The sequence below is a fragment of the Zosterops lateralis genome (assembly GCF_965231275.1).
Source record: "Zosterops lateralis genome assembly, chromosome: 13".
In the NCBI taxonomy this organism is placed as follows: domain Eukaryota; kingdom Metazoa; phylum Chordata; class Aves; order Passeriformes; family Zosteropidae; genus Zosterops; species Zosterops lateralis.
In genome coordinates this window covers 1,855,285-1,881,845 of record NC_139773.1, presented here as the reverse complement: position 1 = coordinate 1,881,845, position 26,561 = coordinate 1,855,285, and the positions used below count along the sequence as shown (strand labels likewise).

Here is a 26,561-nt window from a genome sequence, read left to right as displayed (position 1 = left end):
CGGGGGGGGGGGGAACCCAATAACACAGGAGGAAAAGGATGTAAAAACACCGATTTCTGTATCTCAGTGCCCCCCCACCGCCCCTCACCAGCACAGGATGGGGGTCTAATACAAGCCCCACTCTGGCAAAGGGGCACCACAAAGTCAAATCTGCATGAAACCCCCTCCCCGACAGCCAAAACACGGGGCTGAAGGAGGGAGAGGTGGGAATCTGCCCCCATCCACCCCTGTGCCTCACCCGCGCCCCAAGAGACATCCCATCTTGGGATGCAGCTGAACACATCAAAACAGTTCCTTCCCACCTAAAAAAAAATTAAACTCGTGAGGAGGAAGGCATGGAGGAGCTTTCCCTGGAGACTCATTCAAGGTTAGTTGGAGAAGGGCGTCACAGGCACTGTGTGACCTGGCATCCTCAGCTGCCCCAACCTGGAGCTGGGAGCCAAACCAAAATCCCTTTTCCCGTCCTTCGCCTGGTTTCAAGTCACTGAGAAGACTCAGCTTCCACTGATCCCTTCTTCCCCTCTCCATGCCTGGGGCTGGCACCTGCAGGATCCTCGTGGAAGCAAGGGATGTGCCCTGGGGGGACCAGGGGAAATACAAACCCCCACACACTCCCCCCTGCTCCCAGATTTTCCTTCGTGCCACGTTATTCTGGCTCTCGGGAAGCCCAGCAGTTATGAGGTCAAAATACAGCATCATGTGAGTGTAATAAACCAAAAGTACAGTTTCTGTTCTTAAAATTAACGACATCAACTACATGCACGTTACAAAACCCTCCCAAAACAGCAGATAATCAAATTCTTCGTAGCAAAGGCCAAGAGAAGAGAGAGAATAAAATCAAAAATCTGCTTCCCCTCATCTTCCTGCTACAGACAGAGTAAGGGGAGGAAGAGACAAACACCCGGAAGGTCCTGGAGAGAGGAATATTTGCCTCAGAGAATGTCTTCCCCCATCTCCCCACACCCTAAAACAAGACAGGGAAAACTAATCATCCAAACCGTAGCTCAGCTGAACCTAAAAGAACCCTCTTCTCATCAGGAGTGTTGGCATCACAGAGCTCACATGGTACCCCCAAAAAGTGCATTTTTAGAAAAAAAAATAATAACTGAAGGTTGGAGAGATGATGGCAGAGGAAGTGAGAGGGAGGCAGCCCTGGAAGGGCTGGATTTCCGGGGAAGGGTTAGTTTCCCCGGAAAGCACTCTGTGCAGCCGAGGAGGCTGCCCCGGCCGCTGCGTTCTGGAAGCTCCTGTTGGTGAGGATGCCTTGGGAAAACTCCTCCTGGGCCCTTTGGAAGCTGGCTCCTGTGCGCCGATACAGGGAATGCACCTGGGAACAAGAGGGGAGGGAGAGAGAGAATGAAATCAGCCTGTGGCTGTGGGATTGCTGCACACACCTCGTTTTGCCTTGGCTAACCAGCTCCCTTGACAGCTGGAGAGGATGGGCTGGAGCCAGGGGCTCCATAGCTCCCAGCATGGGATGCTGCAGATTTCAGGAGACCTTCATTTGCTGAAAAACGTGGAATTCTCAGCAAAATCCCTTGTTTCAGACCCAAAACTCCCGCCAGTGTGATGGCTCAGACTTAACCCAGTATTTACTGGAGGGCAGGACCTGAAGGTGCCAACAGTATCAGTTATTTCCTTCAAAATAAATGCAGGAGAAAATAAGGAAGTACCAATAAAAACAGGATCAGTCCAGCCTGTCCTTGCCTTGCCCCAAGCTTCATTTCTGCTGTTCCTGCAGAAATCCAGCCCTGCTGTTGTCAGGCAGGAGAAGGGAGGAGGGTTGGGTTTAGGAACCAGTGGGAAGACACTCACTGAGATCCCACCAGGCTTTGAAAAGCCCCATAATCCTGTGGGAGCAGTGGCTGAAAATCCCTGGATGCTGAACAGAGCCATAGCCACCTCTGCTTTGCCAGCTCTGGGCAGGACAAGGGGCAATGATTTTAAACTGCTAGAGGACAGGGTTAGATGGGGTATCAGGAAAAAAATCTGTCTCTGTGAGGGTGGGGAGGCCCTGGCACAGGGTGCCCAGAGGAACTATGGCTGTCCCTGGATTGCTGGAAACGTTCCAGGCCAGGTTGGACATTGGGGCTTGGAGGAACCTGAGATAGTGGGAAGTGTCCCTGCCCGTGGCAGGGAGTAAGATGAACTCTAAGGTCCCTTCCCAAATAATTTCATAATTCTATGACTCCAAAGGGAGGCTACTTCCCACTTCAAGAGTGTCCAAGAAATTTGGCATCGATGCAGGAAGCACAAGCAAAAACACTTTAATTAAAACCTCTTGACCCACCAGTGCTCCCATCCCGTCATCATTCCCTTCGAGTGGGTGAAGGGAGGGGTCAAACCTCTGAGCTCTGCTGGCCCCCCAGGCACTCACCTGCTTGAGGAGGAAGAGGGAGAGGACAGCGCAGAGCGTGAAGAACGCTGCCACCACCATCATGATCACCACCACGGCCAGGTTCCTGTGCACCTCCGACAGCGCCGCGATCCAGCCGCTGCCAGGGAGAGGAGAGCGGGGTGAGCAGGGACAGCATTCCTGCACAGCTGGAGCACGGGGGGACAAGCACCCACAGGTGCTGCAGGGGAAGGTTACAGGGGAGTACAAAACCAAGCAGCTGTGGAAATGGGAGCCCAGAGTCCATCCAGACCCTTGTTTTGGGGATAGTTTCCATTAGCATTTTTAGAGGAGGATTGTACTCACCCCACCCACATTCCAGCCCTGTGCCCTCCTCTCAGGCAGCAAAATCAATACCCTTGGCGCCAACAGTGACTTCCATGGACACCTTATCAAAATTCAGCCAAGTAGGGTAAGGATAGGCTGGGACAGCTAAATTGGAAGAGATCAGCTGGAGCCAGGACTCAAGTGTCACCCTGACAGGGATGTAAGGGTCGGGAGCGAGAGGAAGAGGCAGGAAGGGTGGTGGTGAAACCCTGGCACAGGTTGTCCAGAGCAGCTGTGGCTGCTCCATCCCTGGAGGTGTCCCAGGCCAGGCTGGACAGCGATTGGAGCAATCTGGGATAGTGGAAGGTGTCATGCCCATGGATGAGATGAACCTTAGGGTCTCTTCCAACCCAAAGCATTCTGTGATTCCACAATTCTACATTACAGACACTGGGAGTTGTTGAAGGGAAGGGACAGGGAGAATTCAAGCAGTTACCAGCACTTGGCTGTGGCTGAAAATACCAAGACACCTCACTCAGAACACCTTCCTGGGTGCTGAGAAAGGAACCTTTCCAACTGCTCAGCCAAGCACACCGTGTGGCAGCAGGAGGGAGGGAACAGGTCCCATCCCATGTGTGGCACCGCTCCTCGCAGCACAGGGAAGCGGAAAGGCACACCACGCACTGCAGCCAAAAATATCCGCACTGTCTGGCGGGAGGAAACGGAGCAGAAAGCTCCAGGCAGCCTCTCCAAGCCAGACTGAACCCCCTCCCCACCCCTCGTGACTCAGGCAGTGGCAGGGAGGCCGAGGACAGCTCTGCCCACGAGCCCTTCTGCAGGCAGCAGCAGAAATAGACAGCAGCTCCCACCTGGAGGCTTCCTCCAGGGAGAAGCACCACGGGCTGCTAACCTTTTCCCTGCGCTCCCTAACTCCAGAATGGGAGCTGCAGCCAAGGCAGCAAGGCAAAAGGAAAGGCTGTGCTCTCCCTGCAGGGCACAGCTGCTGACATGAGGCTGCTGGACTCGCTCCAGAAGCCCAGGCTCACCCTTCTGGACAATGTCACTGAGAAAAGCAGAGAGGCTTTTAGCCTCGCTCTATCTCAGCCCACCAACCACACGCTCCAGAGGAATTCAGGGAGAGTTTGGGAACAGGGTCAGGGTGGTGGCAGCAGTATCAGGCTGAGCAGCACCCAGATTTCAGGTCAGAGATCCCCCAGCCCCCCACTGCTGGCAGGGAAGGCTCCAATTTAAACAAGGCAGATCTGCTTCACAATAGAGGATCAATATGATCTGTTCTGACTGAGGGAAAAGGCAGCAGAAGAGGCACGGAAGAGTTCTCACAGAATCACACAATGGTTTGGATTGGAAGGGGCCTCAAAACTCATCACATTCCACTCCCCTGCCAGGGGACACTTTTCACTATTCCAGGGTGCTCCAAGCTCCAATGTCCAACCTGGCCATGGACATTTCCAGGGATCCAGGGGCAGCCACAGCATCTCTAGGCAACCTGTGCCAGGGCCTCACCTCCCTCATAGGGAAGGATTTCTTCCCAATATCCAGTAATTCACATCTTTCCTTCTCACACTCCTTCACAAACTGGGATTAGGATGGGAAGAGCAGAGGAGGGAGGCAGCTGGGACCTGCCAAGGCTGTGCATGGGCTGAGAGAGGAAAACCACAGCAGGAAGAACAGGCAGCTGTCAGAATCAGGCCCCAAAGCTCCTGCCAGTCACAGCCCTGGTGAGAGAAGGGATCTGTGACACTGCAGGCAGCGAAGCCAAGCTTACCTGTCTCCCCAGCCAGGAATTCCGACAGCCTGGATGATGTAGATTGCTATTTGGCAGAAGAAGATGAAAAAGAAGACGAAGAAGCTGAAGGAGCTGTCAGACCTGCAGGAGAGATGGCAACAGGAGTGAAACCCATGATCCCTGCACTGAGTCCCTGCTCTGAGAGGAGAGGAACAGCTTCAGTGAACTCCTTTCTCCAGGGAGAGCTGCTGAGGAGAGGAATTTGGGCACCCAAATGTGTCCACTGCAAATCCAGCACTCTGCCCAGTGGGGTTCCCTCAACAAACAAATGTGCTTACCATTACTGTACCAAACAGTGCCTCAGAAATTAATAAAGGGAATAAAAAATGAATTAAAAGCACCCTATATCTGCCTAGGCTTGGATTCCAGGATGAAAAAGGATCACCATAATTAAGTTCTATCAGACAGATCTAATATGTATAGTGACATAGTGGTTTGGGTTTATCTAATGATGCAAAGAGCTGGAAAAATCCTGCGGGCAATACACGATGGGAACAGATAAACCCAAAGCTCCTCCCACAAAGAGATACATCCCCGTTACAATAAAAAAAAACAGTACTTGCCTGAAAGCCTTGTAAATTGGTCGGTACCAACAGAGAAAGGCACAAGGGGTGAATAAAATTAACCACAGAATCGAGAGACCAAAGTCCACTCCTCTGTTGCTGTCTACTGAGAACCACGCCAGGCAAGCGAGCAGGTTTAGGAACAGGGTGATGGAATGCACTGTTTGGGGTGGGAGAGAGAGAAAAACAGCATCAGTAAGCTCTTGGAAACTCCAAAGTATCCCCAATGTCTCTGTCACTGAACACACGGAGAGCTGCAGAAATTAAGGTGACTTTGGGCCATCTAATTTCCCTGCCTCCCTTGGAAGGGAAACAGAGTTTGAGCTAAGAAGCTCATCTGATCCTGCTGCTCACAGCCAAATCTTAAATAGGTGTTCAAGCCTCCATCAAACGATTAAAATTCTGTCATGAATGAGCTATTCCCAAAGCATAAACTTGGGGTCCTTCACATTTATCTTCATAAGAAAGGAGAGGAACATGATTTTAGCCTTGCAGACAACACCAACTGCATTTACTGTGCAACAGAGCTCAGCTTTTTACACAGAATCTCCTCAAAAAGCATTCTGACTGCAGTTCAAACTGTTACTTACACATCCACAAGTAATAGAGCATCTTGCATATCCGCTGGTAGTCAGCTGGGATGTCTGCAGAAAAATCCTGATAGAAGCACGGCTTGATGGGACATCTCTTGGGGAGAGGAGGCCAGTTGTTCTGCCTCGCTGTGGAAGGGAGGAAGGAGCAGCTCTTCACTTGCTCTTCTCTTGTTGAAAGACTAATTCCCACCCCAGAATTTCCAAGCAGCCATCCAGTTGTTGTTTAATTCATGCATCAAAGCCTTGGCAGAGCCCAGGGGTCAGGCAGTTCCTACATCTGAGCAGGCAGCACAGCAGGAATGGGATAAACTGCTGTCAGAGCAGCTGTGTGCAGGGGTTTTCCCTTGAGGAAGGCAGAATTCCCCTGCACTGGCCAAAGGGCCATCCCAGCCACCATCACTCAGCCCTGCAAGCCCAGGTTCAGCCACTTCAAACCAAAATTAGGGGGGGAAATATTGGGTTCCTGTGGTTAAGAGAGTGTTGAGGCTGAGAAGAAGAGCTTTGCTGCTCTCAGTGAGAAGCCTCAGCTTGGCAGTGTCACTCACCAGCTGTTACACAGGTACAGATGGGTGTATGAAAGCTTTTGGTGGTGAAATGCAGCTGCTTGAGGGCAGGGACCCACCAGAGCTGGCCTCCAGCATCCCACCTCTGAGCTGCCTTCCCATCTTGGAAGCTGTGGGATGCCCTGTCCCAATAGGGCTGCCACAGGGAGTTTCCCTGAAATCCTGGCAAACCAAGTGATCCAGGCTGCCCTGGGCAGGAGTCAGTACTCACGGTCAATGCTGGCTGCGTGGCTCTGCAGTTCCCTTTCCTTCTTCTCCAGCTCAGCTGCCTTCCTCTCTAGCTCTGCCTGCTGCTGGAGCAGCCCTGCCTGTGCTGCTGCAGCCACTGCCTGAGGAGGGGACGAAGAGCAGAGTGGTCAGCCCTGCCCTGGGCTGTGGTGGTACCACTAGGTGCCAGGCTGAGAAGGAAGCAGGCCACAGGGTGACATGAAAGCTCAGCCTCAGACACCTTGGTTCTGCCACTGGAGGACAAAATCAAGTTATCCCATAGGAAGATAGGGCCTGCAGGAGGAGCTTATCCACAGCTTGCTCTACCTCACAGTTCACTTCACTGCTCTGAGCACCTCACAACAGAGTGGTGAGCAGGGTTCCTGGGCTTACCAGGAAAATTCCCTTCCCTTCCCAGCTGCCTACCACACCTCTTAAAGATCTCTTCTACCTGTTTTGTATTCTGAGAAATTATTCTCTCTCCCAGCAGCCTCAGGTCTTTGGATGAGGTGGTTCTGGCAGTCAGGGACTTGCATTTATTCTCCTAGCACTGAGCGTGTGTCACTTGATAGACACAAAAGAAGGACACTTACACTGTCCAGTTGTGAGATGAGAAAGAAGAAGGAGGTTTATTTTGGGTTTTGGGTTTAAATAGGGTTTGGACTTTGACCAGCAATTGGGGAATGAGGTTGACACCTCTCTGACCCCCACTGGTCAAGCCAGAAGTCCATCACAGAGAAGAATGCAAAACCAATCTACTTTGTTTATGTTACAATGAGTAAGAAAACTCCAGTTCAAAAATGCAAACATCAGAAGGCTAAAAAATCAGGGTGACAAGCGTGTCTGATCAGACACCAGAGCTAAGCTAAAAGCATTAACAGGATACATTCTGGGATTTCAGAGGGAAGCCAGAGCCAAAAGGACACAAGCTCTGCCACCAGAGGGACAGAGAAGGAGACACAAGGACTGTATGTGTGCATTCCCTATAAAGATCTGACTTGGAAATGCAAGTTGAAAAGATCACCTGCAGCTTCCCAGTCACCACCCCAGGGAATCCTGTGCTCCCAGAGGCCCTGGGAGCTCGAGGAGGCTGGGAGGGCAGCAGGGAGGGGCTGTACCTGTGGCGTGGGCTCCACAGATGTCTGCAGCACAGCTGGCTGCGAGTGGCCCGAGGGCTGCGCTGGTGTCGTCCGCGCCGCATTTGTCTGCAAGAGACCACAGGCAACCAGGGAAAAACACGGCAGGGGAAACACTCCTGGCTCTTGGTGAATTGTTTAAACCACAGATCTCAGCTTCCTGCCCTTCTTCTCCTTCCTGGCTCACAGCAGCAGCCAGGGAATAAGGATGAGGATCTCCCAGCTGTCCGTCAATGACGCCGCCAAGGCAGCTCAGCTCCCAGCCCAGGGAGCAAATAAATCCTGCTGTGTGCTGCCACAAACCATCTTCCCCTTCACACTTCATGGGGCTTCCCTGGGAGTCAGCAGCCAGCTGGAGAGGAGCTGTTCCATGTGAATGGAGAGCTCCAGCTGGGAGCTTATTATGGCTCCAGTGCAGGAGCAATTGCCCGCTCCTGCATGCCATGAGCCACATCCACAGGGAAATCAGCTGTGAATTCCTCGGGGATTTTTAAGCTGCACTTATTAATGGACCTTCTACACCACTAAAACTACCACCAGGTACACAGAGCACAAAGACACATGGCACGTACCAGCTGGGAGCTCTCGGAAAAGGGGTTGAATTCATCCAAGCCACTCTGGCTGGTGTTTGTGAGCTGTGTCACCGAGGGGTCCTGGAGGGAGAGAGCACATGGGTAAATCAGCATTGGACATGGGGTATCATCATTGACAGTACTGAATTGTTCAGTTTGGAAAAGGCCTTTAAGAACATCAGGTGCATCTTACCCATGCTGCCTGCTTTCCATCTGCTTGTTAGCTGGGAATTTGAGGGGGTGAAACATATCCCTGCCACAGGGAGATGGCCCTGGCTGGCATGGAATTTAAATATCCAAGGAGATGACTACCAGCAAGGCAAGAATTGTGAGCAGAAAGAATCTCCTGTTCAGCCAAGAGGGGTGTCTGAACAACCACAATGTGCTTTTGGCACAGGAATGCTTTGTGCAGGTTACTTCTGCTCACCTACAGCGAGTTATTCCTAATTTCCAGGGATTTGGATTCACCCACCCACAGTCAGGATGTCGCTGGGCCTCATGAAACAAGCATAGAGCCACACAAAATGAGATACAGCTGATCCTGGCTGAGAGATGCCAGCACGCTAAAATGCCAATGATTGCTCTGGATTAAGTGAAACACTCAGGAAAACTGAGCTGGAGGTGTGACACCAATTATTTTAGGAGGTTTTAATGCTGCTGGCATAACAGCTCTCACTTCTACTCACAGCACCTCCCACTCGTCTCCATCAAATCCTCTGATGTTTAAAAACAGGCTCTCTGCACCTCAGAGCACCTCTCTCCCCTCACCTGCACTGCAGGCAGCTGTTTTTATTCTCTTTTCTACCCCCTCCTTTCCATGCAGAGATTCCTCTTGGGCAGCCAGACATTGCCCTCTGGAGCACTCTCTCCCCAGTTATTCCAAGGCCCTTTTTGAACTCAGAAATCCCCCTGCTTGGCAACCTGAGAGCCGGGTGTTGGTCAGAAAATTAAAAAGTGGCTTCTTCTCCCTCCCTCAGCACCTCGTGTGTCCAGACCAGCCCTTCCAATTCAGTGCTTCACAGGGTGAGAAGGAACTGAGGCTGTGCTGGGGCTGAGGGAGCCGGGGCAGGGAGGAAAATCCCTCTGGAGCCATTCCCGGGATTCTAGCGCAGCCTTCTGCTGAGCAGGATCCACACAGAGCTGTTAATGAGTAACTCCACAGCTCCTGCACGGCAGGCACTCCCCACCAACAGGTCACACTCGTTTGTGAATCACTCCAGGCTGAGGCACCGCGGAGTCTCGGATGCTGCTCAGGGAAGTTCAACTCCCCGGCGAGGAAGGGCTGCAGAAAGTGGGAAGAAGCAGCAGGACTGCCACACTGGAGATAAAATATGCTTTTATTTCACTTCTGACTCCTCTGGAAGCTTCAGTTGTGCAGAGGTAAGGGCTGTCAGCACAAGTTTACACTTCCCCTCATACAAGAGTGCTGCACATCATCTGCACTTTATTCTAGAGCACATGAGCCCAGCTGGACTAAAGTCCAGCAGAAAACAACTGCACAAGGAAGAGAAACTCCCTTCAAGGTGTGGGAAGTGGAAAGTGAAAACAGCATAACCCACCTGGGTGGTCAGGCTGGGAGGGGAGTGCTCGGGAATGAGGAGAAATGCTACAGCACCACTGCAAAACACATTTTACTCCCCTTGGCTCATCTGCACCTGAAAGAAAGCTGGAGGGTCTCCAAGGGCAGAGAGGGCAGCACCACAGCTTCAGTTGCACCACAGTTTGATTCCCAAGGTAAACAAGCTCTCATCTTACTGCACAGCTTTGAAAAAAATCACTTCATTAGGCTGTAAGGCCAAGGCCCAGCAGCTCTGCTTAACTTGCCTGCTATTGTGCAAGTGTGTCTAAAATAGGAACCCAAAGAGCAGGGAATTTGCAACAAAGCTGAAGTGTTTGGGCACATGTCTGGGTAGGGCAGGAAGGAAAGCAGAGGGTGATACACGAGCAGCAGCTTCCGTGAGCCTGGGGCAGGCAGTGAGGGATGAGCGAGCACCAGCAATGCAGAGATCAGCGAGGAGCTGCCCACAAACTTCACGTTTCACAGTTATTTTCTGCCAGCTACACAGCAAAAGGCAGCTGACCCTCTTGAAACAAGCCTTGGAAAGGATCAGGAGAGAGAGATTAACTCAGAACCTCTTGCAGCCACAATCAGTGTGTCCAGCCACAAAGCTCATGCTCATAAATCAACAATTGGCTTGACCTGTGGGATGCCATGAGCAGATCCCATTTGTTGTCCTTCCAACCACGGCTTCCTCAAGTGCTAGGCATGTGGGATGTTGCTTTTCACAGGCTTCGGATGCCGGCAGCACAGAATAACTCCACATCTCAACCAAACTGCACTGCCACAAATATTAAAACTATTTTCAAATATGGCTTCATGCAAATAGAGTTGCTGCCATGCTGCTGAAAGGTTTGTGCAAGAAATTCTATTTTTTTCTTTTCCTTCTGTTCTCACAGATTAAAGAAACAAAATGAGAGGCTTCTCTGGATGAGATCAAGGAAAAAGAGCCCAGCCTAGAATCACCTGGAACTTTAAACAGTTGTCAAAATAACTTATTGGCACAGCATTCCCCAAATATAACCAGTCCTGCAGACCCAGAGTGCTGCCACTGCCTGGAAGATGCACTGAGAGAAATCCTGAGGATTTTATTACTGATATCTCTGAAAAGGATGGAAGTTTCCAGCTCTGTCTGAAGCTTGGATCAAAGTTTTGGAGGCAGCTGCCACTTCCAGCAGGTTACTAGATAAAGGAAGGAAGTTAATCATCTCTCATTAACTGGTTACAATAAGTAACAGAGCAGCCAGAGATATTTTTAACAGGACCAAAGCAGCTTATTTTACACAAAGCTTAATGAACATCCTGAACAAAGTCTCCTGAAAAGGCATACATTCTGGTCACGTCAGGATTTGAGGAGGATGAAGCACTGAACTGGGAGCTCCAGCAAGGAGGGACAACCCCGGTGCTGTGGTAAGAGAGATCCAGGGGCTGGGAGGGTAAGGATGCTTCTCCTGCTCCCAGAGCATGTCAGGGAGTGTCAGTGGGACGTGGTCACCCCAGCACGGAGCCAACACCAGGATCCAGCCCCTGGCAGGGAACAGGCTGTCCCACAGGCTGGGAATCCATTTCAAACAGGACCAACGAGGCTTTGAGGCTCCAGGAAGCAGCAGACAAAAAATCCTCCCAGTCAGCTGCTGGGGACTGGGGGATTTTTCTTGGGAAAAAAAAAAGTAAGACAAAAACTTGCAGTCCCAAGAGGAGGATACAGAACCTTCCGCAAGGACCAGATGAGCTGCAAAGAGCTGTCCCAGGGGAATCCACGGCAGGACATGTGTCAATCCTCGTTAAGAAGTGAGCATGACATGGGAGTTACTGGCTGGAAATCACCTTCAACCTTTTTTTGTTTGAACAGTGCATAAAGAGTGAGCACAGCCCTGTTCTGTCAGATACCAGGACAGCTTTAATGTGCACAAAGCAGCTGAAGGGAGATGACAGGAAAGATGGAGACGGACTTTTTACAAGGGCCTGAAGTGACAGGACAACAGGGAATGGCTTCAAACTGACAAAGATTAGACTGGATATTAGGAGATTCCTCCCTGTGAGGGTGGGCAGGCCCTGGCACAGGGTGCCCAGAGAAGTTGTGGCTGCTCCTGGATCCCTGGAAGTGTCCCAGGCCAGGTTGGATACTGCGGCTTGGAGCAACCTGGGACAGTGGAAAGTGTCCCTGCCCATGGCAGGGGGTGAGACTGGATGAGCTTTAATCTCCCTTCCAATCCAAACTGTCCTGTATTCTAGGAATCTTTATTTCCTCAGAGCCAAAGCAACAAATCCCATGTCCATGAACAACAATATATTCCACCTCCAGAAAAAATATCAGAGGAACACAATCGTCCCAACTCTTTCCGTTCCTGGGAGTCACAAGACTATGTTAAAATGAAAGTGAGGGAGAAAGAATCTTTTTTCGCTCTGATTCCTCAAAAGACTCAGTTTCATCAACAATTTCTGTTTGGCTCAGCCCCGAAATCCAAGGTCAGGAAAACACTCCTTCCCGTGGCTCACACCCCAGCCAAGCAGCAGGGGTGAGGCTGAGCTCACAGACACTGATTTTCACACCACTGCACAGGCACCACGTCCCAGAGGCTGTTCCAGGCCAACTCCCTGCACAAATGACCCCAATTTTCAGAGGTTAATCCCAGCGAACACAGACCAAGTCCTCAGTGACCTTAACAGGAATCCCCTGCTTCAAGCCACAAAATCCACAGCTTTGCCCTGGGAACTCACTTTTAAGCGCTGAAGCGCCTTAAAAACCGATCCAGAGAGACCCAGCGGACAACCAGACCACCACACAGCACGGCCGAGAGGGCTCCAGCGATGGAATATATTTAATAAGACCTCAGAACAGTCATTCCCAGCTGCTGTGCATCCCGAGAGGCAGCAAACCCTCTGTGCCCTGCCTGGCGAGGTGAGGGGAGGGGAGAGGGCGGTGGGAGAGCCCTGCTCGAGGTGAGGAGGTGCCCGGCCCGGGACAGAGCGGGAGGGACCCCGGCGTGGGGCACAGCGCTCCGGGCGACCGGCGGGAGCTGCGGACGGGGTACGGGACCCCCGGCCCCGGCCGCGCGGGGGCTCGGGAACGGGGACACAGAGAAGGGAGAGGGGACCCTGAGGTCCGGGCAGCCGGGGGTGCAGGGAGGGGACCCGCGGTCCGGGTGGGGATTCGGGCCGGGGGTCGCAGGCCGCCCTCAGGGCCGGGGGTCGCAGCCGCCTCACGCCCCGCCGGTCCCGCCCCCTCCCTCTGATTGGCCGAGGCGCGGAGGAGCGGCCACGCCATTGGCCGACGGCGCTTCACTCAGTGCCACGTCCCGGCGTGCGGGGCACGGAGGGGGCCCGGCCGGGCCGGGCCGCGCCAGGGGGACCGCCCGCTCCCGGTGCCCACCTGGAAGGGGTTGATGTCCACCGGGTCGGCGAACGGGTTGGTGTCGAAGCCCGACATGGGCGCGATCAGCTCCTGCTCCGCTCCCGCCGCCGCCGCTCCTGGCGCTTCCGGGGCACCCGCGTGACCAGGAGCCGCGTGACGTCACGGCGGCGCGTACGGCCGGCGCGGGGTTAACCCGATGGGCGTGGCCGCGTGACGTCAGAGTGGCGCTTGCCGGCGGGGGGGAGAGGGGGCCAGGCCCTGCCCGGCCGAGCCATGGCGGAGATCCGGGGTGAGCGGGGCACCGGGCACCCGCCGCGGGGATGGGGGCCCTGGGCGGCCACGGGGGTCCCCCTGGGGGCGGAGGGCCCCCCGCCCGAGCACCCCCAAATCGCCGTGCCATGATTGAAAATCATCCCCTCAGACAGTCTGCCCTCCCGAGCCCGTCGTCCTCTCCCTCCCTGACACCCTCTCACACTGCCCCGGGGGCTTTGTGCGTGTCCGGAAGGATTTTCGGGGGTTCTTTCTGTGCCCTGCTAACACTTGACTTCCCTCCCGCAGTGTTCCCCCTCTCCTGCGCGGTGCAGAACTATGCCTGGGGGAAGGTGGGCTCGGAGAGCGAGGTGGCCAAGCTGGTGGCCAGTGGTGACCCCCTGGTCCAGATCCAGCCCGACCAGCCCTATGCTGAGGTGAGTGAGTCTGTATGTCCATTCTGTCCGTGTCTCCGTCCCATCTGTGTGTCCATCCATGTGTTCATCCCACCCTGTGGCCGTGGCTCTCACCGTCCTGTGTCCTACCAGGACGTGCTGCTGACCCCCAGCTGTCCCATGTCCCCTGGGAACAGGGAGGGGACTTGGAGGGAAACCCGGCATGACTCAGCCCCCGAGGGAGCTGCCCGGGATCACCTCTGGAGCCGGGCAGTCTCTAGCAAAGCCGTCCCCGGCTCAGGGTGCCACCTGTCTGTCGGTGTCTCGCAGCTGTGGATGGGCACACACCCCCGGGGCGATGCCCTCATCCGGGATAACCGCATCCCCCAAAAGACCCTGGGCCAGTGGATCGCCGACAACCCCGCCTGCCTGGGGGCCAAGGTGAAGGACGCCTTCCAGGGACACCTCCCCTTCCTGTTCAAGGTGCTGTCGGTCAACACCGCCCTGTCCGTCCAGGCGCACCCCAACAAGGTAGGGAGAGCCCCGATGGGCAGTCCAGCCGGACCCCGTGTCCCTGGGGAGGTCACCCAGCTCCTTTCCCCTCTCTCCAGGAGCTGGCAGCGAAGCTCCACGCCCAGTTCCCTGAGCACTATCCCGATGCCAACCACAAGCCCGAAATGGCCATCGCCCTCACCTGCTTCGAGGGCTTGTGTGGCTTCAGGCCTGTGGAGGAGATTGTCTCCTTCCTCCAGAGTAAGGATGGTCAGACCTTGGGGTGGGGATGGTCCTCTCACGGGATGGAGTTCAGGGTGGGGATGGTGGCCGTGCTCCCTTGGGTTGGGGTTTGGGGTGTGGATGGGGGCTGTGGTCCCTTAGGATGGAGCTCAGGGTGAGGGCAGTGCTCCCTAGGGATGGGATTTGGTGTGGGGATGGTGACTGTGCTCCCCTGGGCCAGGGGACTGGCTCTGACCAGGGCTGGCCCTGCAGATGTCCCCGAGCTCCGGGCCCTGATCGGGGAGGTGGCCGCGGAGCAGCTGGAGCGCAGCGGGAGCGACGACCCCCGCGGGGTCTCGGCCGCCCTCCGCGTCTGCTTCACCCGCCTCATGAAGAGCGAGAAGAAGTTCTTCGTGGACCAGCTGAACATGCTGGTGAAGAGGATCTCCCAGGAAGGTGGGTCTTGGCTATGACATCCCAAACCGGTTCTGGGGGCTGTGTTTAGGGGAGAGGCTGGGCACCCCCAGCCCCCTCCCCACGTCAGGCCTGGTCTCTTCTCGCACAGCGGCGGAAGGGAAGGACACGTCAGGGAGCAACGGGGACCTGCTGCTGCGGCTGCACTCCCAGTACCCGGGGGACATTGGTTGCTTCACCATTTATTTCCTCAACCTGGTGAGGCTGGAGGCAGGGGAGGCCATGTTCCTGGGAGCCAATGAGCCCCATGCCTACCTGCATGGAGGTGAGTGTCAGGGGGCTTCTCCTACCCCAGCATCCTGCAAGGGCTGGACTGGGGGGCTCTCCTACCCCAGCATCCTGCAAGGGCTGGCCGGGGGTCTCTCCTACCCCAGCATCCTGCAAGGGCTGGCCATGGGGACAGGAGGAAGGGCTGGGGTGGGCTGACAGTGCTGCCTGGTCCCTGCAGACTGCGTGGAGATCATGGCGTGCTCGGATAACACGGTGCGCGCCGGGCTCACCCCCAAGTTCATCGATGTGCTCACCCTGTGTGAGATGCTCAACTACACACCAGCACCCAGCAGCTCCAAGATCTTCCCGGCAGCGCAGAGCCAGCTCGATCCCTATGTCTACCTCTACGACCCACCCGTGCCAGACTTTGCCATCATGAGGATAGAGGTAAGTGATGACAGATCCGAGATGTGGACACCAGGTGGGACACTCCAGCTGGATGGGGCTCGCTCTCCTTTGTAATCAGTGTCCTGGCAAGGAGGGAGGGATGCTTGGGCATAATGAGGAGCTGCTGGTCTCTTTATCCCTCCCCTGTTCTCTCTGCCTTGGAGCTTGTTCACCTTCTCCAGCAGTTCTGAGCAGAGAGAGAACCAGGGAGAGGTCTTGGGTGTCCTCAGACAAAAGAGGTCCCTGGGCTTGGGCTGCTGCAGGCACAGCAAAGGGGTGGGAATGGGGACAACGCCTTTCCAGCTCTCCAGAGAGGAGGAGAGCTGAAGGAGGCTCCAGCCACAGTGACATTTTCCTTGGCAGATCCCTGCCTCCATCAAGCTGTACCTCATCTCTGCCATGGACTCTGCCAGCATCTTGCTGGTGATCCAAGGGACAGCCGTGGGCACCTCCACAGCCGCAGCCTCCGAGATGTCCCTGCACCGTGGCTCCGTGCTCTTCATTTCGGCCAATGAGAGCATCTCCCTCCACCTCTCCTCGCCCGACGGGATGCTGCTCTTCCGAGCCTGCTGCCTCCTCTGAGCAGGGCCTGGGACACTTCCTCCACATCACTCCATGTTTGACTAGATAGAAACTGGTGTAGGCTTGAAAGTTTTCCTTCCACCTATTAAATCCCCAAAACCAGCCCTGATGTATAGAAGGAGCAGTTCCACAGAGCAACTCCTTGACTGTGGTGCAGAGCAGGGCAAGCTGAGGCTTTCTGGTGCTTCTGGTGGGCTCTTCCCAAGCCTGGCTGATGGCAGCCAGTGTCACCCTTCCCTGGCTGTAAAAAGGGGCTGCGTGTGGGGGTGGTGGAGCAGGAGAGCCTCTGCTGCTGTGAATAAAGAGGTGACTTTGTCCCTGGTGAAGGGCAGTGTGGTGAAGGGGGCCAGAGAGGCTGGGAGCAGCTCCAGCATTCCCCCAACACTGGCTGTGACCCCCACCCCCATTGCTCCTCAGGAAAAGGACTAAGATGTGATGAGGGAAAACAGGAGTCCCCCTCACAGCACCAGCACCATTTCTGAGTATTGAGATCCAGTTTATTGAGTGCTCCCTTTTACAAGTAAAATACAAAAACAAACAAACATGCCCCCCACCCAACCAGTTCATGTCTCTTGACATGAAATATTTAAATAAGGTTTCTGTATAAGAAGCTGATTGTCCTCTATGTCATAGAGCAGGATCATGGTTTAAGGCAGCATTTATGGTTTGCAGCAGGGAGGCTCTCCAGCCCCCCCAAATCCAAGCCCTGTGCAGAGCTGGGATGGGGGGCCTGGGCTGTGCCTCGCCTGCATCAAAGCAGCGTTGAGGAGAATGGGAATAAGCCATTAGCTCCAACCCCAGAAACTCCCAAACCCTTCCCTTTATACTCCTGTGGAGGTGCCAGGCTCTGCCTGTCCTCCCTTCCCACCCCAGCCAAGTGCCAGGCCCCATTCAGGTCACCAAAATGTCATTGTGCAACCTCCCCCTGATATTGCTGAGTGTGAGAAGTCTTTTGGGGTCACTTGGTCTCTGCTACGAGCAGCATTGTGCAGTCCTTGTGTCACCGTCCTGGCGTGGGACCCAGACACCCACCAGCCATCCCACAGGACAAAGAAAGTGCTGGATTTTGACCTGTTCTTGTGCAGTTACTGGATCACACAGGAGAGATTTTCTCCGAAACAAGAGGGGCAGGAAGAGGAGGCGGCGGGTTTTGGGGGGATGAGATCCAGGTCTTCATCATCGGGGACCTCGTCGAGGTGGTACCCGTCCTGCAGCAGCTGCTGGCTCAGGTCCTGGGTCACCTGCTGCGGGGGACAAAGTGGGGCTCTGCGGGATGGACACACATCCACGCTCTGTGGGGTGATGCTTCCAGCCCCCAGCCAGAGCCTCCAGGGGTCAGGGGAACCAGGGAGCCTGTGGGGACCCTACAGTGTCAAAGCCCCACACTTGCCTCAGCGGAGGAGTATCCTGAGGAACACCTGGATCCTGGCTCCCCGTCACTAAGGAGGAAAAGAAACAGCTGGCCAGGAAAAGGGGTCTTTAGGATGCAGATAAGGGGGATCTGCGGGAGGGGGAAAGGAGCTGGCAATGAAACCCCAAGAGATACTTGAGATCTGGGACAACAGGAGGGTTTTGCTGTTCTGAGCTGCTCAGTGGCATCAGAGACATTCTACAAGTGACAAGGAAAATCAACCCCCCAAAAATGCCATCTGGGAGCACCCCCTCCCTCAAAATCATGGGATATTTACCCCAAAATCCTGGGACATTCACCTGTCTGAGTCGAGGGAGACCAGGTTTTCATCAGCTGTCTGGCTGAGCGCTGTGTAGCCCTTGTTGAACTTCACAGTCCTGCCAGAAAACAGAGGAGTGAGACCAGCACAGATGTTTCATGTGGAAACACATCCATGGAGTTGACAGGCTGAGCAGCCAGGTCAGGAATCCCACTCCTTCCCACCCACGCCCAGGCACTATCCAGGGCCACCACCAGCTAAACCCCAGGATACCCAAAGAAATCCATACCACCAAATCATCCCCCAAATAAAGAGAAAAGCAGGATATTTTATTGTACTGGGTGTTCCTGGCTGAACAGAACCAGCAGAACAAGGTCCCCAACTCTTACTTTTAATCCTCTGAGTTTCCCAGTTTCCCCAAGAAAAATGAAAAACACATTTTGAAAATAGGAAGAGGGGCTCAGACCTTTTAGGAGTTGGTTTTGGGGCAGTGGGTGCCCCCAGCAGCCCCTGCCTTCGCAGCGCTGCCTTTGCCAGCTCCCGCTGCCTCTCTGAAAGCCAAGCACAGGGACAGAGAGAAAAATTCCCAAGTGCTCCTAAAGGGATATTCTTTTGGGGAATGGGTGAGGAAGGGGTTGCAGGTGAGCATGGGCACAGTTCAATGCTTTCCAAAGGCATCTCTGTGGGGTTTTAATGGGGTTTTATAAAGGTTTTATCCCACCAAGGAATAAAAGGGCTTTTGGTAACTCCAGCTCTGGGACAGAGGTGGAAATGACACCTGAAATCTCAGCAGTCCATCGAGCATCACTTACTCAGCTTGGCCTGAATGGAGGGAGGTTTGCTCATGATGTATGGACCCCTTTTCTCCACCACATCTGTCCCTTTGTTCAGCCTCTTCTTTTCAGCCCAAATCAGCTAAAAAAGAGTAGAAAGAAGCATTTAGCATCTCTCCATGGGGATGAAGTAAAGCAGAGTCATCTCAGGGCATCTGATCGTTCCTGAGAGCTCAAGGTCAGCAGGGAAATCTGTCCCCAGGACAGCTGGGGAGGGAGAGCTCCTCCTCCCCAGCCCAGGAGGAGGGAGAGGAAAAGGGATAAGCAGATCTGTTAGCAGATGAAAGGATTATTTGGGAATGGTGATGCTAAAAAGCACAGGTAGTCACCATCAGGTCCTGTGCAAGCCTGGCTGCAGTAATACTTGGGAAAAGGTGGTGGAGGAGATTTACGGGAGGTTAATCAAACACAAATGTAAGGACTGCATATTTTACTTTTGGAGTTTGAGCCTTTCAAGTTTCTCCTTTTATCCAATTGTGAAGGAGAACCAACACTCCTAAGGGCAAAGGGGAGGAAAAAACCTCCACAAACACAAGAAATAATGAAGAAAAGAAGGAAAATCAGAGAGTTGGCACAGGAGGGACATGGAATTAAAGGAACAAGGCAGAGCACTTGGGACAGTGATTGGAGAGCACAGCCAGGATTAGCCTCACTGTCTTAAACCAGAATTAGCAGGACAGATCTTTAACCTGGGAATAACCAGGCAGGCAGTGGCCTCCCAGATCCCCTTAGATGTGCCATACCCCTTCCTGCCCAGCTGATGCTGTGCTGATACACCTCTGTGTGTGTGTACATACATTTATTTATATATTTATACAATGTATACAGTACTCTGCCTCCATGTCTGCAACTCTGAAAGATGAACTCTCCCACTGTATTGCTCCTATACTGCCCTACACACGGCCCTTATACTGCCCCATGGAAACCTTCAGCCCCATAACCCCTGTGCACACACCCCACACTGCCCCATGGAAACCCTCAGCCCCATAACTCCTGTGCACACACCCCACACTGCCCCATGGATATCCCCAACCCCATAACTCCTGTGCACACACCCCACACTGCCCCATGGATATCCCCAACCCCATAACTCCTGTGCACACACCCCACACTGCCCCATGGATATCCCCAACCCCATAACCCCTGTGCACACACCCCAGACTGCCCTACAGACATCCCCAACCCCATAACCCCTGTGCACACATCCCAGACTGCCCTACAGACATCCCCAACCCCATAACTCTTGTGCACACGCCCATGGACATACCCCAGCGCTATCCCACCCCACACTGCCTCACGCTCTCCTCAGCCCCATAACCCCCATGCACATACCCCACGCAGCCCCACGCTCACGGCCCAGCCCCGCGCCCCCAGCACGCCCGTACATCGCACGTACCCTCGGGCCCCGCCGGCCGCCGGCTCCGCTCGCAGAGGGACCGGGAGCGGGACCGGGACCTGCCCCGGCTCCGCCGCCGCCCGTCGCCATGGCCGCCCCTGGCCCCGCCCCATGGTCCGCCCGCCAATGGCAGCGCGGAGCTGCCGGGGCTCAGCCAATAGGAGGCGGGGAAAAGGCGCGCGCCTCTGCCGCGCATGCGCGGTGGGACGGGACCGCGGGGACGGGACCGCGGGACACAACAGCAGGGGTTGCCCCGCACGGCTCCTGCCCTGAGCCCACTTTGGAGAAAAATTCCCGTTTTCCCAGAAAATTCCCCTCTTCTAGGAGGAAAACAACAACAAAATTAAGATATTGCCCTTCTCCTCCCACCCACTTCTGGTTGTTGTTGGGGTTTTTTTTTGTTTGTTTGTTTGTTTTTTCTTTCTCACACCCTTGCCTGGGCCAGAGCTGAGCGGAAAACAGGGACAGGATCTACCCCAGAACAGATCCCCTTCTGGTGAGGACAGGACCCTTGCAAACAGGAGCCCCCAGACATCACCCCAGAGAAATGCCTCCTCCCAGGCCCCGTTCTCCTCCTCCCCCAAAGCTGTGCGAACCATCCTCATGCTCTCCTTCTCTTCCTCTCCCAGAGCCAGGTGCTTGGGAAGTCTGGACACGGGCTTTGCAGAGTAAGTAACAACTAAGAGCACATTCATGGTTTGCTCCTTCTTTTTCCCTACAAAAGTAACAGGAAATAACCACACGAGGCACTGGTACTACATCAGTCAAACCAGTTTTTCCTTTATTAGGCCCAACTTCACAGCACTTCCATTGTGACTCAATAAAGGAAGAAGTTATTTCAGATAAGATTTAAACTTTGTCTCTCCAGGTGACCATGTGCAATCAGGTAGCATCAGTGAAATGCTTGAGTAATGCACCTGGAATAGAAAATAACAAGTGGGGGAAAAAGCCATTAAAGCAGCAGCCTAGAACCTCCACAAAGTTTCCATGAGGTCCCAAATGAGTTATTTTCATTCCTTTTACCTTCAAAGCCTTGTTTAACCATCCTCAGTTCAAAAATGCAGGTACTACATTTCCAGCACAGCTGATTGAGGACCCCTGGCACCAAGATATTGTATCCCAGGGCAAGGAGGAGGAAAGGGACTTAAAAGATTGAGAATCAAGCACTATTTGCAGCTGTTTGACACATAGTATCTCTATTCTCAGCATAGTATTTTAAAAAAGAATATGACACTGGTTATCTCCTGAGGAAACTGAGTTACGAGGCTTCACTTCCACAAGGATTTTTATTTAGGACTTTATTTTAGTCTGGGATTAAAGCACATTAGGTCTTGCCTATACTGTCTTTGCCAGGGGGTTTGGGATACAGGAGTCCCATGCCAAGAGTCTGGGAAGCAACATCAAACCTTACCAACAAGGTTTATGCTTTGTCCAGGCCCAGTTCCTCTGGAGTGGAGATTCCAAGTTCACTCAAAGTTGGTCTAAGCTCCTGGATAACGTAAGGATAAATTTCCTTGTGAGGTCCTGCCTTGTCCTGAAAAAAAACCCAAAAAACAAAGAATGAAGTTACTTCAACGCACGTCTCCAAAACCTCCCACCTCAGCCCTTGCTTGTGGCAGAACAGAGCTCTTGATCTCTAGGGCTGAAATAAAAGTCCTGGCTTCTCTTAACTCCCTGGCAAGGCTGGCTTCAGGTTTCAAGGAGCTGGTTTCAGGTGTTTTCCAAGAGAGCTTTCTGACTGACTTCTCTCAGTCCCTCAAGAAGCCAGGAAGCTTCGTGCTCATCACAGAGCCATCGATGCTGGCAGCAGGGAAGTGTGCTTTCCCTTTGCAGCAGGAAAAAGCCAGGGGAAACTGCCCTGCTGCCAGGCTCTAGCAGTGGGAACAGAGCAGTCCCACCCACCTTTACAACCTCCAGGATGCGGACAGCGCTGGCAAAGTCGTTTAACCGTCTGCAGGCCCTCAGAGCCGCGTCGATGATTTTGGGCTCCGGGACCAGGTCGTAGCCCACCAGTGTGTTTATGCCTGTGGAGACAAGGAAACACCAAGGGGAACTTGGAACCAGCTTGCCATGCTCTCAAAAGGAACCCCTTGCTGTCTGCTCCCTTCCTCTCCAGCAGAAAAACCCAGCACCTTGTCAGCCAGGTGCTGCTGGAATGATCCCTCTGGCTGCAATTACCTGCTTATGCAATCACATTTTTAAGGCCTAATTGGGGAAGTTGAATAAAACTTGGCAACTCCACAGCAAACTGGAGACAGCCAAAGAAACAGTCTGGAGGGAGTTATGGACAAGCCAAAGTCTAAAGAAAAATGAGCTTAGTAGAGCTCAGACACACTTTCCTTGGAGTAAATGTTACTCTTCCTCCAATCCAGGTGTTAAAATCATAGAATAGTTTGGGTTGGAAGGGACCTCAAAAATCATCTAGCTCACTATTCTGTCACGGGCAGGGACACCTTCCACTAGACCAGGTCACTCCAAGTCCTGTCCAACTTGGCCTTGGACACTTACAGGGATGGGGAGTCCATAAAACCAAATAAAGTTATTTGTCACAAAACTTCCATTTACTCCAGGTTGTGTTTCCCTGTCCTTTAACATACCTTTCCTGAGCTCCCAGGCATCGATATCTGGCTTGTTGAAATACGTCACCCAGCGAGCATCGAATTCTTCATCTGACTCTTGTGACCCATGAGAGGAGCAGCGGGCAGGAAGCACAACTGAATCGAGGAAAAAAAGGAACAAACTTGGAGCAAAAGCAAGATAACATTACTTTAGTCCTGACCAAGAGGCCAGGAGCCATAAAATATGGATTTCCCTTATTACAGTCACTCTGGATCAGTCCTGGATGAGCCCTGGGTGGATATAACTTATTAAACCATGGTTTATGTTGTGGCAAAGTGTCTACTTTTTTTCCATATCAGAATTCAAAGTGATCCCAGAGCACTGGTCAGAGCAGGGGAAAGACACACAAAAACCAGCTCTGAATACCAGCCCTTAAGAGGTTTTCTGGTGTTCCCTATTCTGTAAAATACAGGAATGCTCCCTCTTCCTACAGCCAAGTGAGACTGAAAAGCTTTAACATGCACCTCCTTCACCAACAAAATTCCATGCAATTCCTACAGAGGGTCTGAAAAGCAAAAGTGTGAGAGATATTCCTTCCAATGGAAGGGTTGGAGGAGTTACAAAAAAATAATCAGTCTGAGTCTATTCAAGAGAAAACTCCTGGATCTCAAGTTTGCAATTGCATTAATAATTGATAACTAATCACAAAAACAGATTGTATGTTAATTCATAAATTAGTCTGATATGATCATTAATTCATTTCTTTATTCAGCACTATCACAAATTGCTTGTGTTTTTTTGGATGAACTTGTCTTTTTTGCCCCATAAAGGTTGGAACAGTTTTCCAAGGGAATTAAACTGAAGAATCACAAGCCTGGAGCTTCCTTTCCCCACTGCTAATCTTACTCCAGTAATATTTGCAGAGGTCACACACCCCATACGACCTTGGAGATCAAAGCTCTGCTTCACGGAAGTCAAATTTAGCTCCTGACTTTTTCTTTCTTAAACACAGCATGAACCATTCACAGTGATCAACTTTAGGGTTTTATTTAAAAGAAAGCAAACAAACAAACCAACCAACAGAACTGGGTTGTATTTTTGCTGATATACTTCTCTTTGGTCTCATTAATGACAGTCCAATTAGCAGGCCATTTGCTTTTTCAACAGAATTAAACCTGGTCCGACATTTCAGCTGCAATACTGGTTTATGCAATGGCAGCATGAAAATAGCTTTATTTATTTTAGCTATAGAAAAGTAAACAACAGGCCAAGACTGGATTAAAATGCTCTTTTGGCTTCTGTAGGGAAATTCCCTCTCCTTTCCCCAGCTCCTGAGCAGACCTTTGACCCTGCTTTCTGCAGGGAATCACCTGCACAGCTGAGCTGAGAGCAAGAGCAGGGCTCTGTAAATGCTCCTGCTCCCAGGACAACGCTGAAAACCCTTCAGGTTGCAGCTCATTAAAGGAGAATCCTTATTTTTCCTGGGAGGAAAAAAAAAAAACAAAAACAAAAACCTGCAGAGAAAACACAAATCTCAGCTGGAGAAAAGCCTAAATTGAAGAGCTCAAGTGCTATTTCAAGTCAAAATTTAAAGTCTTTTCAGGAGGCAAATACAGACCATAAGAATTAAAACTCTGGATTTCCAGGGTGTGTTTCTCAATTGCTGCTCTGTTTCTTGTCCACGTTAATGTTTCTATCTGTATGTGCAGATTGGACTCTGAGTTTCAGCGGGGTCCATCAAGGTCACTGTCACACTCATGACGTGTGTGTGTGACAGCCAAGCCACGCCAACATAACCAGGCAGAGATTCCCAACTAAAGAACCAAAGGGCAAGTACCTTTGCTTTGAAGTGAACTCAACCGTTCACTTTAAGAGCCTGAGAAACCTAAAATCACCTAATATGACACAAAAATACGTGAAAGCTTCTCAATGAGGGCCGGAATTGGTCAGTTTTCTGCGGTAACAGGCACAGAAGAAAAACACACACGAAGAAAAACATTAATTTACTGAAAAACAGAGAACGAGGAGCCCAGGATTACACAGGGAAGGTTCTGCAGCGACAGAACCCCCTGCAAAGGGGTCGCAGCAGCGTTAGGTGGGGCGTTTGTAACACAAGACCGTGGAAAAGAAGAACATGGAAAAGAACACAGAGCATATGGGAAATGAGGCCCAGTAGCACCCGGGGTTCAGCAGCTCAAAGGAACAGCGAGCGAAGACTTTTAGTGGATTTAAAATAACAAAAGACCAAGAGTGTTGAGCAGCAGCAAAGTAATCCTGTGCTTATTATTTAAAAAGACGCAGACAGGCTCCATAAGGCAGCTGTTTAACTCACACATGCCGCAGCAGAGGCACACACAAGTCTCCGAGCATTATTAATGTCCGTTAATTAGGTATTAATTGCAGTGCAGAAGTTAATTAGGCATTCATTGCGATGCACGGGCAGTGCATTCTCTGCAGTCTCTGCCTTCCAGCCCTGCCACCTTGGCCACCATCACACCACGCTGCCTGGGGCTAGTCCTTCTCCTCTCCTTATTAACTGCAGCGTTAACAAGGTGTTAATATTATAAATAAAATTAATTTATATGTTAATGAGGAGCGCGAGGGCCGGCGCGGAGCAGGGGAGAAGCCGGGGGCTGCGGGCGCCCCGATGCTGCGGAGGTCACCGCCGCCCTCCCTCAATGTCACCTTGGCGGGGCCGCGGGGAAAGCGCCGCCGCCGCCCGCTGCAGCCCCCGGGAGGTGCCCGGCGCCCTCCGAGGCGGTGCCGGCGGGGGGTCCCGATGCCGGCGGCGGGAGCGGCAGGGGCGGCCCGCGGTAGGCCGCGGGGTCACCGCAAGGACGCGCCGGGCCCGGGCCCCGCCGCCTCACTGCGCGCCGGGCCGGGAACCCGGGCGCGAACCGCGGCGGGACTGCGGCGGGAGGGACGGAGACGAGCGCGGCCGCTCACCTGCTGGGCCGGCGGGCCGGCGGACGGCAGCGCGGAGGCCGGAGACGGCGCAGCGGCGGAGGAGAGAGGCGCTGGCGGCAAGCATGGCGGTGGGCTGTGAATGAGGGAGACGGCACCGGGCACCGGGGGCGCGCCGCTGGCTCCCACACCGCACCGGGAGGGAGGGACGGAAGTGCGGGCCGGGGGCGTGCAGGCGGGTACGGCGGCGCGGCGGGAACGCACCGAGAGCGCGGGAGGGCGGCGCGGCCGCGAGGACGGGCTGGGGGCGCGGCGGGGCGGGGCCGCCGCCATCTTGGGGCGGGGCCGGGCGCCATTTTGTGCGTGAGGGGAGCGGCTGTGGCGGTTCCTCCGCTCACCGGGCCGCTCCTCGGGAGGGTTTGGATTCGGCTTGGAGGGGTTCGGGCTGCTGCAGCCCCAGTGCAGCTTCCCCGTCCCTGTCAATGGGCACCCGCTCGACTCGGTCACTGTGAGGGGGATGGTTTCAGACCGGCTCAGCTGCCGCCTCCGCCTGCTCCCCAAGTTCTCTGTCCCCACACCGCGGGGTGCTGCCCTCAGCCCCCATCGCACCGACCCAGGCACGAAATCGCCCCAAAACTCGTCTCTGGGGCTGTGTCTCAGCAGGGCCGCACAAAACTGTCGTGATTATTCCACTCACCGTGTCCCCTGGTATCATTGTCCTGTTCTAAATACTTAATTTTTTTGTTGTTGTTACAGTATTTTTTATTATTTTCTCATGCAGGAAGCCATCAGTCCACAGCCAGCAAAGCAAGGAGGGTAAAATCCCCAGTGCTGCCTCTCTGATTAGAAACTACCTGCCTATGAGATCAATTAAAAAGATGTTGCAAGTTAATAAAAGAAGGAGAAAGAGGTTATTTTTATTCTTTTTTTCCTTGCTCAGAGAAATGTGAAGTAGCAGTCATGAAGGTGAAGGGCTATTGGTGTTCTACTGTGTGGCTCCCACAGTCTTCAGGCTCTGATCAGAGTGTTTATTAATAAATCAGAGTGATTTATTCAGGCTTTGATCAGAGTGTTTATTAATAAATAAAATTTATTAAATACGAGTTTATTCA

General features: G+C 53.2%; 4 protein-coding genes and 1 long non-coding RNA gene across 8 annotated transcripts; 2 read left to right on the top strand and 3 right to left on the bottom strand.

The window, feature by feature from the left end:
- Positions 1 to 7: 7 nt before the first annotated feature.
- SCAMP2 (secretory carrier membrane protein 2) lies at positions 8 to 13,151 on the bottom strand. The gene is made up of 9 exons (XM_083871012.1): positions 13,035 to 13,151; positions 8,104 to 8,184; positions 7,514 to 7,600; positions 6,400 to 6,517; positions 5,623 to 5,751; positions 5,033 to 5,192; positions 4,449 to 4,550; positions 2,378 to 2,495; positions 8 to 1,327 (listed from the first exon to the last, which is right to left on the bottom strand). Exons 1-9 carry the CDS (start codon positions 13,089 to 13,091, stop codon positions 1,181 to 1,183), a joined length of 999 nt encoding a protein of 332 aa, XP_083727138.1. The 5' UTR covers positions 13,092 to 13,151; the 3' UTR covers positions 8 to 1,180.
- On the top strand, positions 10,557 to 17,157 carry MPI (mannose phosphate isomerase). 4 transcript variants are annotated; one of them, XM_083871010.1, is made up of 9 exons: positions 10,557 to 11,071; positions 11,514 to 12,563; positions 13,575 to 13,702; positions 13,991 to 14,191; positions 14,272 to 14,413; positions 14,648 to 14,830; positions 14,940 to 15,113; positions 15,297 to 15,505; positions 15,869 to 17,157. In XM_083871010.1, the coding sequence occupies exons 4-9, from the start codon at positions 13,997 to 13,999 to the stop codon at positions 16,085 to 16,087; spliced, it is 1,122 nt and encodes a 373-aa protein (XP_083727136.1). In that variant the 5' UTR covers positions 10,557 to 11,071; positions 11,514 to 12,563; positions 13,575 to 13,702; positions 13,991 to 13,996; the 3' UTR covers positions 16,088 to 17,157. The 4 variants fall into 4 exon arrangements, with proteins under 4 accessions (XP_083727136.1, XP_083727137.1, XP_083727135.1 ...); XM_083871011.1 differs by lacking the exon at positions 11,514 to 12,563; XM_083871009.1 differs by having other exon boundaries at positions 10,557 to 12,563.
- Positions 16,571 to 20,076, bottom strand: FAM219B (family with sequence similarity 219 member B; the record flags this gene model as incomplete). The annotated part of the gene is made up of 6 exons (XM_083871013.1): positions 16,571 to 17,331; positions 17,478 to 17,526; positions 17,798 to 17,875; positions 18,224 to 18,308; positions 18,570 to 18,672; positions 19,987 to 20,076. 6 exons carry the CDS (start codon positions 20,074 to 20,076, stop codon positions 17,173 to 17,175), a joined length of 564 nt encoding a protein of 187 aa, XP_083727139.1. The 3' UTR covers positions 16,571 to 17,172.
- Positions 20,077 to 20,746: 670 nt separating this feature from the next.
- Positions 20,747 to 25,660, bottom strand: COX5A (cytochrome c oxidase subunit 5A). Its single transcript, XM_083871233.1, has 5 exons — positions 25,492 to 25,660; positions 22,584 to 22,700; positions 21,889 to 22,010; positions 21,398 to 21,520; positions 20,747 to 20,903 (listed from the first exon to the last, which is right to left on the bottom strand). The coding sequence occupies exons 1-4, from the start codon at positions 25,574 to 25,576 to the stop codon at positions 21,407 to 21,409; spliced, it is 438 nt and encodes a 145-aa protein (XP_083727359.1). The 5' UTR covers positions 25,577 to 25,660; the 3' UTR covers positions 20,747 to 20,903; positions 21,398 to 21,406.
- On the top strand, positions 25,586 to 26,363 carry LOC310914814. Its single transcript, XR_014591104.1, has 2 exons — positions 25,586 to 25,688; positions 26,231 to 26,363. It is a non-coding gene; the product is annotated as an uncharacterized lncRNA (long non-coding RNA).
- Positions 26,364 to 26,561: the final 198 nt, after the last annotated feature.

Coding starts and splice junctions, on each gene's coding strand:
- SCAMP2 (XM_083871012.1), bottom strand. CDS start 13,091: ATGTCGGGCTTCGACACCAACCCGTTCGCCGACCCGGTGGACATCAAC. Junction 8,185..13,034: donor TGGACATCAACCCCTTCCAG/GTGGGCACCGGG, acceptor CTCTCCCTCCAG/GACCCCTCGGTGACACAGCT. Junction 5,193..5,622: donor GCTCTATTACTTGTGGATGT/GTAAGTAACAGT, acceptor CACCCCAAACAG/TGCATTCCATCACCCTGTTC.
- MPI (XM_083871008.1), top strand. Junction 14,831..14,939: donor GAAGAGGATCTCCCAGGAAG/GTGGGTCTTGGC, acceptor CTTCTCGCACAG/CGGCGGAAGGGAAGGACACG. Junction 15,506..15,868: donor TTGCCATCATGAGGATAGAG/GTAAGTGATGAC, acceptor TTTCCTTGGCAG/ATCCCTGCCTCCATCAAGCT.
- COX5A (XM_083871233.1), bottom strand. CDS start 25,576: ATGCTTGCCGCCAGCGCCTCTCTCCTCCGCCGCTGCGCCGTCTCCGGC. Junction 22,701..25,491: donor CCGGCCCGCCGGCCCAGCAG/GTGAGCGGCCGC, acceptor TCCTCGATTCAG/TTGTGCTTCCTGCCCGCTGC. Junction 21,521..21,888: donor GCATCCTGGAGGTTGTAAAG/GTGGGTGGGACT, acceptor GTTTTTTTTCAG/GACAAGGCAGGACCTCACAA.